The sequence below is a fragment of the Sphaeramia orbicularis genome, chromosome 5, assembly GCF_902148855.1.
Source record: "Sphaeramia orbicularis chromosome 5, fSphaOr1.1, whole genome shotgun sequence".
NCBI classification, from domain to species: domain Eukaryota; kingdom Metazoa; phylum Chordata; class Actinopteri; order Kurtiformes; family Apogonidae; genus Sphaeramia; species Sphaeramia orbicularis.
In genome coordinates this window covers 58,525,717-58,539,328 of record NC_043961.1, presented here as the reverse complement: position 1 = coordinate 58,539,328, position 13,612 = coordinate 58,525,717, and the positions used below count along the sequence as shown (strand labels likewise).

The window sequence follows — 13,612 nt, the reverse complement described above, 5'->3', positions numbered from 1 at the left end:
AGATTATTATTATTATTATTATTATTATTATTATTATTATTATTATTATTATTATTATAAATTATGCAAATTACGATCAATAATGAATCGGCTGCGTCCGGTGCGTTTTGGATCTAATCAGCAATCGGTCGGATGTTACCGAGCGGTTTCCTGCAGGATTCTTCAAATATTATAAAAACGACGCGAAATACTGAAAAACGGCCAAATTCTGTGGCACTTTTAAGGCTTATTAGCCCCTTAACTGTCTGGCACTTAAAGAGTTAAGTGATAAAGTGATTATAATCCTATAAGCACTACAAGCTCATGTAAAACACACTTATTCAACATAATTATCTTGTCCATTTGTGCTGGAACTGAGAATTTAAAAAGTTTCAAGCCTTCTTTGCCAGTTCATTTGTCCTGTTACATGTGACAAATTATCTGTGGCTTTGCTTCAATTACATGTCATGCCCAGTGTAGCAAAACGCAACATGTTGTCAGCTTTTACTGTTGCTTGAATCACATCACAGGTGTACATCCTGTTTGTTTTAGTTCCCCTGTAAATCAATGAGGAGATAAGGACACCTCAGAGACCAGATACAGAAAATTAAGTGAGATGGAGTCAAGACAGATTGGAGAGAAAATGAAGATGTACTCTGATTGATACATTGAGTTATTGTTGTAGCTTCTATTTATAGCTTTTATGCACTGTGTACAAATAATCATTGTTAATTTAATTTCACTGCTTTTTATGAGTTATCAATAATAAAGTACCCCAAGGGGCACTCTACATAGATGCACAGATGCATATGCACATAGTGTTTATATTTGCCTGCTGATTTTCATTTCCTGGGAGCATATGCCAGATGATAGCACGAATCAACCCTTGTTTAATATTCCAGGAATTATATGGCTTCTATTTTTAGCAAGTCCATAAAAATCGGCCGAGGGTACTGTAAGCTTAGATGGGACTTTTACGACTTTTATCTCTCATTTTTGGACATGGAGCAGACAAGTAGGATTATATTAGAGTACAACTTAGCCTTGTGTGTTTTTATATGCTGTTAAAATCCAATCTCCAATCCAATTTCTATCTATCCATCCATCCATCCATCTATCTATCTCACACACTAATGTTTGGGCTGCAGCTGGAGATCATGAGTGTTACCTCGTCGCTGGACATTCAAAGCATGTGAGGTTTCATTTTTGTTTTACGTCAGTTATGGAACGCACCCCCACGTATATACCCCCAGCATTGTTGGGTGAAGATGGTCTGTTTTGTTTGTGTTCTCTTTTAAACCTTGAAAGCTTTTTCCTGCTGGTCAGACTTTTAGTTTAGTTTTAAATATATGGACCTGTTTTATTGATCTGAAACAGTTGTATAATGTTCTTCAGCACATCTGTTATGTTCAACCTCTGACAGGAAATATATCAGATTTAAATAAAAAATAACCTTCTGTTTGTCTTCACAACTAACTTATGAGAAACGGAAAATTTAAGCTGGAGAAAAATAGGGGATTGATTTATATCATGATACGTGATATGAAAAAAATTATCGTGATATGATTTTTTTCCATATCACCCAGCCTTATGTTTCTGTATTCACAAACACACACACACACACATCATGCTAGTGATCACAGTACTCTGCTTGACCAAAATGAACAGAGTACTGTCCACTATCCCCATTTATATTCATTTCACGTGTGGCTATAACTGGGACATGGGATACATGCATGTGTGGACCTTTCAGACAACATGCCCTTATTCATCATGTGCATTACATTATGTACCAGCAATTTACAAGATGCAAATAGAGATGGGGGTAATTAAAGATGTGTGACCACGGCATAATGTATTTAATACAACAGGGGAGTCACTATCCACTATATAGGTTCAACCACATATACGATGGAAATATAGATTCCCAATAGATGATTCATAAAAGGTAAACAAATGAAACGTCCTCATTCATCAGGCTGGAAATGAAGGCGATGAGAGACTATATCCAATGTGCCCTTATTTTAACCCATAAAGACCCAGTGCTACTTTTGTGGCAGTTCCCAAATGTTTTTTTTTTCTTTCTATTTAACATTTCTTGAGTGATTTATCACCATTTATTATAATATTATCATCTGTATTTTGTATTTCTCAGTGTAAATCATGAACAGTCGCGGAAAAAAAATAATTAGACCATCAAAAGTCATCAAAAACCATGGTTATGCAATCAAGCACTAACTCCTGTGTGTATCATGTGACTAAAACAGACAGAAAAGAAAACATGTAATGCCTAACAGCACTGTTTTTGTCAGTACAATGCCATAGATATTGATGTAAGAACTGAATTGATTTTAGTTATTATCAAGAAAACATGGAAAACGGATAGATATCAGCTCGGAAATTAAACTACTATGAGCTATTTTTGTTGTTATCATTATATTTGTCCATACAAATGCACCTTTAGTTGGACCAGGCATTAAAATGAACAAGAAATTGAAGAAAACAAGGGTGGTCTAATCATTGTTTTCCGCGACTGTATTTTCCTACATTTAATTCACAGATCACGTAGATGTTCATAAAAGCTCAGATTAAATTTGAGGGTTATTATTTCAAAACAAAGAAAACTGAAGAAAAAGTGACTTCTTCAGCAAAGATATCAATAACTGAATGTAAAAACAGGTGTCTCCATCCACTGTCACTGATCCAACTCCATGGGTTTTACTGGTGAATAAATGTTGTAGAAGATGACTGTGTTTCCACGGTAACTACGGAGCCTGTGAACGTCCAAATGGGTCAGATCTGATGACCATGAAAAGATGACAAACAGCCTTTTAGATCAATTATTTACATGTACTGATAGAATTAGTGGATCAGCAGGTATTAAACATTTTAGGTCAGTAGATGTTTTGGTCTTCAATGTCTGTTTGGGTCTATAAGCGTTAAGAATTCCTGCACACTTTTGATGAGGGTCCACAGTGGTAATTATTCTAGCTAAGAAAGGTGCTATGGTAAAAGTTAGTGGCAAAAGTTACATATAACACAAAATATGTAGTTTACTTGCTAAAATGACAATGCAATTTTTGATATGTTGGAAAAAACACATTGAGATGAAAACTGTTATCAGGAAAAGAAATGGTTTTGTCAGAGAGGTGAATGTTGTCCAAGATCAGGACAATACTGGACAATTCTACTCACTCACTCCATGACATGCTGGTCAGTCACAGGAGCACGTTCAGTGAGAGACTGATTACACCCAAATGCACCACTGAACGACACGGGAAATCAAAACTGCCTGAGGCCATCCCGCTGTTTACTTTCACATTATAACTACATGATTTAACCTTCCTCTTGTGTTAGGGTTGGCACTGACCCATTTTAAGTTTTAAATGCATAAATGAACCACATTAAATTAGTTTATTGCATCAAGGCTTTTTGACTTTGTCAGTAACTTCTATTTCAACAAAATACTGTTTTTTTCCATTAAATTATGAAATGATCTGGTTGAAATTATGACCTTTGTGTTGTTAGTGTTGGTTTCAACCCAGTTATAAAAATAAGATTATAAAGCAATAATTAGAGCCCAAATGGAAATCCTAAATGCACTGTCAGCCAACACACTGACAGACAGCTCCTCTTCCAATCATGTGAGCTTTTGTGGGTTCTCATTTTGCCTTGTTATCCAGTTTACCTGCACAAAAACAAAACAAGCAAAGACAGGCATGTCCAGACATATGAGGTCAGTTCAGTTTAGAGTTGGTGACTTGCAGAGTGCACATCGAGGGGGATACTGACAAAAAAAAGGCCCAGAGGTGCACACCAAAAATATTAAAACCAATATATTCATATAAGGAAGCCTAACAAGGTAACCAAGAGATGAGAAACAAATTGGATGACAGATAATTGTTTTAGTGTATTTCACAGCTGATTTAAGACATGAGTCTAAACCAACCTGTTAACATAAGAGATGGGAACAGAAAGCGAACACAAGAGGAGGGTTAAACAACACAACAATATTGTTGCACACTTATTTATCACCTAAAATTTCCTTAGGGGGGTCAAATGAGTGGTCATTTTTGTCCAAAAAAAAAAAAGTTGTAAGAAATGCATAGAACTGTGTTGAAATAATGCTAATCCATTTGTGCACAGACTACTGATATTCTTTGACAGTGGAAGCTCTATTTTCAGAAATATTGGATTTGGAATAGCACGTGTATGTGAAAACTTCTGCTGGTGGACGGACGTGACATTACCCATGATGCTCTGGTCAGTACCAGTACTTTATTAAGAATAAACTTATAGACTTCCTATTGCTAATTCTCCTCTTCTTCATAAATGTTAGTATTGTGGATCTAAAACAATAACAGCTGACACAAAAACACTAAATGTGTCAGTGGACGGATGTGACATGGTTGTTGTGGATCCCATCATACTGATGCTCTGCAGCCACGTCACCGTTTACACTAATGATCCCTGTGCAAAAACTAGGATCAGAATTATTTATTGTATAGTTTATCATCAGACTAAAGAGTAAATAACAATATAGAATTGTTATTTCTTTATAAAAATGCTTATTATTAGAAAACTGTTGATTTAAAAATTGACGTGTGACATTCTTCATGTATGTATTGGTGTAACATAAGCAGGATGGATCAGCACCATACTCCATATCTCAACTGTAAAAATAAATATAGTATAGCAGTATACAATCTTGTAAGAAAAACTGGGGAATCTAAAAGAATAGAATATTTGTTTTTCTGGCAAATTCAGTTACAATATAACTTGGCCATTTGTGACATGAAAATATAGCATTAATTGTGATGAAACTGGACATTTTTGAGCTGAAAACATAGTTCTTATGACCATCAACATGTTGAACAGAACTGAAATCCTGTACATTTGCATAACTTGCATTTTCCAACACAAAGTTCCTTTGGGGATTCACTTATATTAATTTCTTATGCACAAAGACAGAAATAAGACCTCTAAGCAAATTTTACCGTTATGTATATTTCTTTAATTATCATATTGATAATACAGTGTCTAATACATATGGTGCAAATTGATGTTCTAGTTGAGAGTGTTTTCGTATGTATATTTGGTAGTATTTAGTGGTTGTTTTGATAATTGCTTTTACTTTTTGTTATATTTGAATGGAACAATTGTAACACACAATAATTTCCCCCTGGAATTAATAAAGTATTCTGATTCTGAAACTCTTTGTGGTCTTGCATTTTAATAGCTGTAAGCACAGTCTGAGTGGATTAAGCTGCCTGGGTACTGAGACAGTGCAGACTCCATTAGCCAGGTCACTGATGGAAAAGAGATTTGAAGTTCAATGAGGATTTTACCCCCCACCACAGAGAGGGGCCAACATGGACTGAACCCTCCTTCAGATGGACGTGTAATGGATATACTCCCTGGGTGCTTTCATTCTCAGAGGGATGAATGAGGAGATTTCACTTGCTTGCGTCTTATGAAATGTTTGTTTTCTTTCTGTCATCTCAAAAGGCATATTTTCCACATTGGACTAAATAAGCTGCGACAGGGTCAGACGTCTATAATTAGTCCCAGCTGTATTTTGTCATCTGTTAAATTACCGTTACACAATACAATACAATCCACACACTGGAGAAGGGGCGTCCTGCTGAAACACCCACACAATATGAACAGTCATTACCTGGAAGCAGACACAACAAGAGGAACCTGCCACCGCGGAGATGAATTTAATTACAACGTCATGTATATAAACCACGGTTCCATCTGAACTACCTGAGCCAGTCGTCTGAGGAGAAGTTCTGCTGACGGGCGAGACCAATCCAAAAAGATTTCTGGTACCAGCGTGACGGTCATCTCCAGTACCCGCAGCAGGCTGACGGACAGGTCAAAGCATGTCGCACACACCTGAGGGTTGGAAAACAGGTCAGGTTTGAGAGCAGGGGTGTCAAACTCATGTTAGTTCAGAGGCCATGCACAGACCGGTATGATGTCAAATCGGCTGGACCAGTAAAATCATAACAGTGAAAAAGTAAAATTATATTCTGAAAATGTTTACATCCACAAAGTTTCATTAAAAATATCAATAGAATGAACAACCTGAAATATGTGAAGAAAAGTAAGTGGGTGAAGTCAAGGGAAGGTTAACATCTGGTCAAAAAAATAAAATTACAATAATTGACACCAAACATATTTTTCGGTAGGTAATTACTTATATTTTCAGCAAAATGTGTTTTGAAATGGGAAAAAAATTGTGAAAAAAAAATATTTGAGGAGTTTTATGGGTGTGAATGTTTGTAAAGTGACCCAGTATTGTGCCGTCATTCTAGGTTCATTTTATAAACTCTCATAAATAAACTACATTTATTCCAAATACATTATATTATTTATGTCATATTCTAAACACAGTATTTAAAATTAATAAATGCATATACCTATGCAAAATACATTTGAATATAATGTTAATATTATTTGTATGTTGTAAATATTGTAAAAAAAAAAAAAAGTATATGATATTGATAATTGAAATTAAAAAAAATTATTTGATATTTACTTTTGTTGTCCATCTGTGACGCTGCAATTTGTCTAAACTCTTTCTATTTAGGTCTGATCAATTATTTTTTTCCTCTAACCAATTATTTGTTTGCAAAATAGAGGGTTTAAGTTATACACTGAGTACATTTTAGGATGAAAATGTCAAAGGAACTTCACTTTTGAGAACTTTGTCATTCTTGCAAAAAATAGACGTAAATTTTTTGTCCATCCGTGACGCAGTAGTTTTTAGTTTTTTCATTTAAAAATATTAGAAACTAAATTTTGCCCTTTGACTATGTTTAAGATGGCATTTAGACCTTTACAATTATGTGTAATATTTGTCTTAAACTTGTCTGGTTCAAAAGTTATGAATCTAAAAGTAGTGGGCGGTCCATCTGTGACACCCTTGACCCCGCCCAAGTGGAATTTTAGTTATAATAATGCCTCAGCTTATCATTTACACATGTACATTACAACTTACAGATCACAGTGGATCTACAAATACATTTAGTAACAGGCAGGATATTGTTCAAATTCCATTTACTTCTCTTAAGTTATTTCATGTTGTTCATATTTGTTCAGTTATTCACATTTTTTGTGAAAGGGTAGTTTGTAAATTTAAACATTTTCATGTAATTTTACTTTTTTTTTTTTACATTAGAACAAAGAAAAATTGGGGTTGTCATTATTTATAGGTTATGATAGTATTTTACTGGTCCGACCCACTTTAGACTGAATTGGTCTGTATGTGACTCTGGAACTAAAATGTTTTTGACATTTTTGATTGTTAGTATTTGGGTGCTTCTATGAAATTGGGTTCATTTTGGTATCTGGCTCTTCTCAGGCTTTTTAGACCCAATAATAAAAGAGAAATTTAGACATTTTTCCCCCCAGGATGTACCTAATGATGACCTCAGATAAATGCGAAAAAAAAATTACACTGTTGCTCTGAGCCATCCCAAAATTAATGAATTTTTAATAAAATATTGGGGCCAAAAATAGGACCCAAATTGGGAAATGAAAAACTACCTAGGTGTCAGTGCATTAGATCTGGACCATATGGTTGGAAATGGTCTTATATAGACTATAAATAAAGACACTGTGTTAAATGTGTCGATCCTAGTGGTTTTTCTAATCCACATGTGGGTTTTTCATCAGTCTCAGTCTCATTTCAGGTTTTATATGTAACCCATCGTGTCCATTTAAGTTACATGCAGAACCTGCCCAGTTAAACGCATATAAATTGCGAATGATTTTGCAACAGTGGTCATTTTTGTGAAACATTCTCCCTTGCATAATTAGTTCAATCCCAAAATGTACCTGCGAGAGAATAAAGAGATATTCAAAAAAATACTAGAGCGCAATTTTCGTGTCCTTTTGACCATTTTACATACAGATTTTTGGATTAAATATAATGTAATATAGTATAAAAATGTGTTTTATCTGAAAAATAGTTTCTCTTTTATCTCAGTGGGTATTTATTTTTAAAATAGACCCAAAGTGCTTCCAAACTTGCTTCATAACATTAGTCTACATCTGGTGTGAATTTTTACCCCTTATGTCCTGTTTTTAGGATCAGTTTCATAGATGCACCCATCTTCATCATAATTTTTGCATTTCACAAATTCATCCCACCGGCCAGATTGGACCCCTTTGGCGGGCCCGTTTTGGCCCGAGGGCCGTATGTTTGACACCTGTGTTATAGAGGATAAATCTAATCTGACACCAGAATACTTATTAATACCGATGCTACAGCGAATACTTAAAGGTTAATTCATATGATGCATCAGTGAACAAGTCATTACACAGATTCAAGTACGGCACTGTTTAGTTTCACGGTCTATGATAGTGTGTAAAATCAGTTCATGGAATGATACATTAATTAAGGATTTTTTTTCTGTCTCTCTCTTTCCCAGTGAGGTGTGATATTTATGGTAATGAGAATAATACAAACTCAACACAGAAATACAGAAAGTCCTTATCTGTAATGTACTAACTGGAGCAGAGATGCGAAGTTTCCCATAGTTTATTAGAGCATGTTCTTTCATACCTGTTCATTTACAGGAGTTACTTCTGCAATTACCTTCAGCTGACGAGTATCCACGAAATTTCTCTCTGGGCGTTCTGCAGCCTGCTGGATCTGTTAAAGACAGTGAAGTTGGAATATGGAAAAAGTAAGGATGACAATAAGGTTTAAGAATAGCAGAAGGTTTAAGAATAGCAGACGGAACAGAAAAGTCATAAATTATTTCTATCTCTGACTTAAGTAGGACACATAATTTTTTAAAGCTGATCCTGAATACCCAAACTATATATGTAAGACAAGGTTGAAACTTTGAGTATCATTATTGTGACATTATTGTGAAAAAAATATTGTGGAATAAATGGATACCTTTCATGCAGTGTCTTGTGTTGAATTTATTGGAAAAAGTGTGTAGTTTCAGAATATAACATCAAAAAATGTGTATCACTTGTCCTTGTGTGACTTTTTGCATGATGTTTGCTGAAAAGTGGGCAAAAATCACCCTTTTTCAGTGACAAATAATTTGAGTGCAAAATGTCTTTGAACTTGCTTCCTTTTAACCTTCGAAGAAGAGCTGATGGTCTGGCCTTTTGAATGAGTATCAGTTTCAGGGATTTCAGTTCAAAGTCAATGACGTCAGATCAGCCAGTTCCTCAGAAGACATCCTGTGATAATTTGGTTTGGATTTTTTGGCTTCTAGGTAAGAATTTGACTTATAATTCTTTATGTCGAGTTGATATTATCATAAATCTGTATGTTTGATACACCATTCTCTTTCTTTTTCTGTTGTAAATAAAGCATTACCCAACAATTAAGTATATTGTAACACTGTAACATTAGATACGTAAAATCATTACTTTTACTAATTCTACCCCCATCAGATTTTAGTTTGTGAAAAAAATACATACCATTGTAAAAAAAAAAAAAAACTGGCATTCACTCAGTTTTCAATATCTAGCCTCCAAAATTTAATCAATTCTGCCCACCTACATGGGCTACAATTAGTTTATATTATTTAGGCCCATTTACTTTCCTAAAGGGAGATCAAGGTTTTTTTACAACCAAATTTTCATATTCGTTTTTGAAACTGCCCACCAATTTCTTCGATTTGGACTTGCTCTGTCAATGATGAAGCCAATGTAAGCAGCCAGAATCACTTTAGGAAGGCTTCTATATATCAATTTATAGTTAAACTAATAAAACAGCTCTTACACATGTTATGGAGTAATGCCTAACTGATATATAGCATTTTTAAATTTCAGACTGAATAGGGCTAAGATGCCAAGACCAAAGCCATCCAGGGATGGAGGAAGTCCTCCTGGGGAGGATTCAAAGCTCACAGATGAAAAGAAGAAAGCATGTTAGGTTTGATTTCTGACAGAAATTAAATGGTTAAATCCAGTTGTGCATAGGCCAAATTTCATGTTTTTTTGTTTCAGCCTTGTGTCAATAAAGGCTCAGTGATTTGAAAACCACAAAAGATTTTGCATAAATGATTTCAGATTCCTGAGAAAATTTGACCCTAAACTGATATATTTTCAGTCCATAACCGAGAACTTGAATGTTTGCCCTTAATGTCACTAAAATGCAACTCAAACCTTGAACCTTGTCATGACAGTTTTAGTACACTTTTACTTCTGACAAAAAAAAAAAATCCGACAAGCCTTAAGAGAACCTTTTGTGAAGTTATAAAACATATCTGTTGCAACATAATAAATCTTAACACATAGGATTAAGGGGAGATCAATGTAAGGGCTTTTAAAACCCTGTTCTGTGTCCATTAACTGGACGAGTGAAGTAGCTTTCATTTGCTGTTCGATAATTCTCCATTCTACGTTCCTGTCGAGCTGAAAGAATGGAAATTAGTTCATTAGTAGGTCACTCTGACAAACAGATACTGGAGCCACTTAAACGGCTATAGTGACTTTCATTTCACCCACTTTGTTTAAGCACTCTCTAATAACATGAAGTTAATACGCAATGATGTCACAGAGAAAAAAAAAAATCTGATGCGCTCCACTTTGCTATATATGCTGAATAGCGAAAATGCTAGAATAATGAGGTCTATTTTTCCAATTGAATAATAAAAAGTGAAGTGCTGTGCATCTCTGAGGGAAGTGTAAATAACACCGCTGTGTTGGAAAACAAGCTTTCCCATAAGAATATCAGCAATTAGAATACGAAGATGTGCTACTTTGGATGATTCATAGTATAAACACTGGATTTACATAAAGTAAATAAGAGTAAATAATATTATGTGCTATTCTTCTGACGCACATATCAGTAACAAATAGAAAATTGACAACTGCCACAAGATATGCCCTTATTTGGTGCTTTTGTGGAGAAGAACTAAATATGGGATCATCAGTCAAATTTGCGAATGATTAATTTTTCCTTGATTTATTTACCAAGAGATAGAGAATGTCTGTCACTTAAAAGTTAGGTTAATGTGTGCATAAAATCAAAGGTTCTTATACAGGGGTTGGACAAAATAATGGAAACACCTTCACCTCAAGATGATAATGCCCCAATCCATACAGCTAGAATTGTTAAAGAATGGCATGAGGAACATTCTAATGAAGTTGAGCATCTCGTATGGCCGGCACAGTCCCCAGACCTCAACATTATTGAGCATTTATGGTCAATTTTAGAGATTCAAGTAAGACGTCAATTTCCACCGCCATCGTCTCTAAAAGAGTTGGAGGGTATTCTAACTGAAGAATGGCTTAAAATTCCTTTGGAAACAATTCACAAGTTGTATGAATCAATACCTCGGAGAATTGAGGCTGTAATTGCCGCAAAAGGCGGACCTACACCATATTAAATTATATTTTGTTGATTTTTTAAGGTGTTTCCATTATTTTGTCCAACCCCTGTAGTTATCTCAGTCTAGTTCCACCTGGTAAAATAAATACAGGGTTATTCAAAAAGAATGAACTGATTTCATTACGCAATATTTTAATAAGGAAAAACAATAGAAAACTCCAGCCAAGTCACAAGTATTCTACTCACAATCAACTTTTATTTCCTGTCTTATAAGTGTTCAATGTGCCCATCACCTGCAGCACAGACAACATCAATCTGATAAGAGACTTCCTCCGGGACGCGTATCAGCATATCACCATCCACTGAGTTGATCGCTGGTGTTATTCGATGTTTAAGGTCATCGAGGTTAGTGGGTAGTGGTGGAACATAAACGCGATCTTTTATGTATCCCCACAAGAAAAAAATCACACATGGTGAGTTCTGAGGATCTCACAGGCCAAGCACAAAGAGCAAGGTCTAGGGCCCCCTTCAGACCAACCCAACACTGGGACACTTTTTCATTTAAAAAAGCTTAAACTTGTAAAACTCCTCTTTCAAACAGTCACTGACTCATTCCATGACAATGCTTGAGAACTGAAGCAATGCGTCATGTAATCGGTTCATTCGTTTTGAATAACCCTGTATGTCCTTAGGGTCTGTGCTTCCTGATCCTTAAATATTTATCCTGACACGGAACAACAGCCATAAATCCACCAGAAACAGTCGTTAAACCCAACCGGACTCGTACTATCGCTGTCCATAGAGTGGGTTTTTCCTGGATGTGGCTGGTACAAGGGTTAAACAGGGCAGAGGTTGTAAGCAGTGAGAAGTCAGGTGAGTGATTTTTTCTTTCCATTGAATATTTCTTGAGTGATTTATCACCATTTATTATAATATTACACTGGGTTACAAAAAAATGTTTTTTGCAAGTTGTCTAGGTTTTCTCAACTGAATTAGGACCATTTTGCACCGCTAAATCCAAAAATGACATCTGTTTTTCTCAATCAGGTCAGGTATTTTTTGCTAATTTGATTTTGAAAAATTTTATCTTCTCACAAAATTGATCACATTTTTGTGACTTTATCAGTTGATTTTTTACATAGTTCTCACCCAAAATAGGTTTTAAGAGAAAAAAAAATCATTTGATCACTTGATTCCTGTTAGGTACAATGGTGTATTCAGCGCAGATGTAGCAGAATATGTCAGGCTTATTTTTGCAAGATCTTCTAGTTGAAGCCATTTCATTCACCTGTAATATTAAAAAAAACATTAATCATAAATTGGCAAAAGTCAAATCTTCAGAACTCGTTTATTGCAAGAAATATGAAAGAATTTTGTATCATATGATGTGAAAATGCCCATAAATGTAAGCAAAAATGTTTAAAAGCCAATATGTAGCACAGTTCAGAAAGTTGACCTGATTGAGCAAAATTAATGTGATTTTTGGATTCAGCACACCAAAATTATCCTAAATCAGCTCAAAAAACTTAAACAATAAATTTGTTGTTGACCAGTGTAATCAACTGTGTTTTGTATTTCTCAGTGTAAATCATGTATTTTCCTATATTTAATTCACAAATCACGTAGATGTTCATAAAAGTTCAGATTAAACTTGAGGGTTATTATTTCAAAACAGAAAACTGAAGACACAGTGACTTCTTCAGCAAAGATATTGACATAACATATGACCACCTCCTGTTACGTGTCAAGCTTGTTGTTTCCTTCACTGTCCACAAATTGATGAATCAGAGACTTACTGTCTACCCTCTCTTTAAGGAAACACCACTGACTTCACTGTCCAAGTGCCCTCCTTTTACTGTTGAAGGTAAAATGTGTACATAGGTGGAGCTGAGAAGTAACCGACCAGTTGGTAGTTAACCTTAACATGGGAAAGGACTACACATATGTAAGCTTTGAAAATTCTTCTGTTGGTCAGACGAGTGTGGTCTGTTGTCTCAATATTCTTCCATACGTAACAATATATATGCTTAACCCCTTTCTGTGAGTTTTTGTGTTTTGCTTCAAATTGTGTCCAGAGTGCTAGGAACTTCCATGACAATATCAATAACTGAATCACGGTGTTTCCACGTTCACTATGGAGCCTCTGAACATCCAAATGGGTCGTATCTGATGACCAAGCACCAAATAAGGGTGTATCTTGTGGCAGTTGTCAATTTTCTATTTGTCACTGGTATGTGTGTCAGGCGAGTGCTTCAAAATTCTCAGCTTAAGTAAAATCTTCCCACATAGCAATAGCTGGGTAAACTCCCCTATTCA

At 35.2% G+C, this 13,612-nt stretch overlaps 1 protein-coding gene across 3 annotated transcripts in view; it reads right to left on the bottom strand.

Moving 5' to 3' along the window:
* rnf123 (ring finger protein 123) overlaps window positions 1-13,612 on the bottom strand; it is a 276,643-nt gene that overhangs the window by 185,817 nt on the left and 77,214 nt on the right. For all 3 annotated transcript variants that reach the window (XM_030134087.1, XM_030134086.1, XM_030134088.1), the window contains 2 exons: window positions 8,591-8,647; window positions 5,749-5,880 (listed from right to left, as the gene is read on the bottom strand). In XM_030134087.1, coding sequence (XP_029989947.1) covers window positions 5,749-5,880; window positions 8,591-8,647 — 189 coding nt within the window. The remainder of the gene's footprint in view (window positions 1-5,748; window positions 5,881-8,590; window positions 8,648-13,612) is intronic.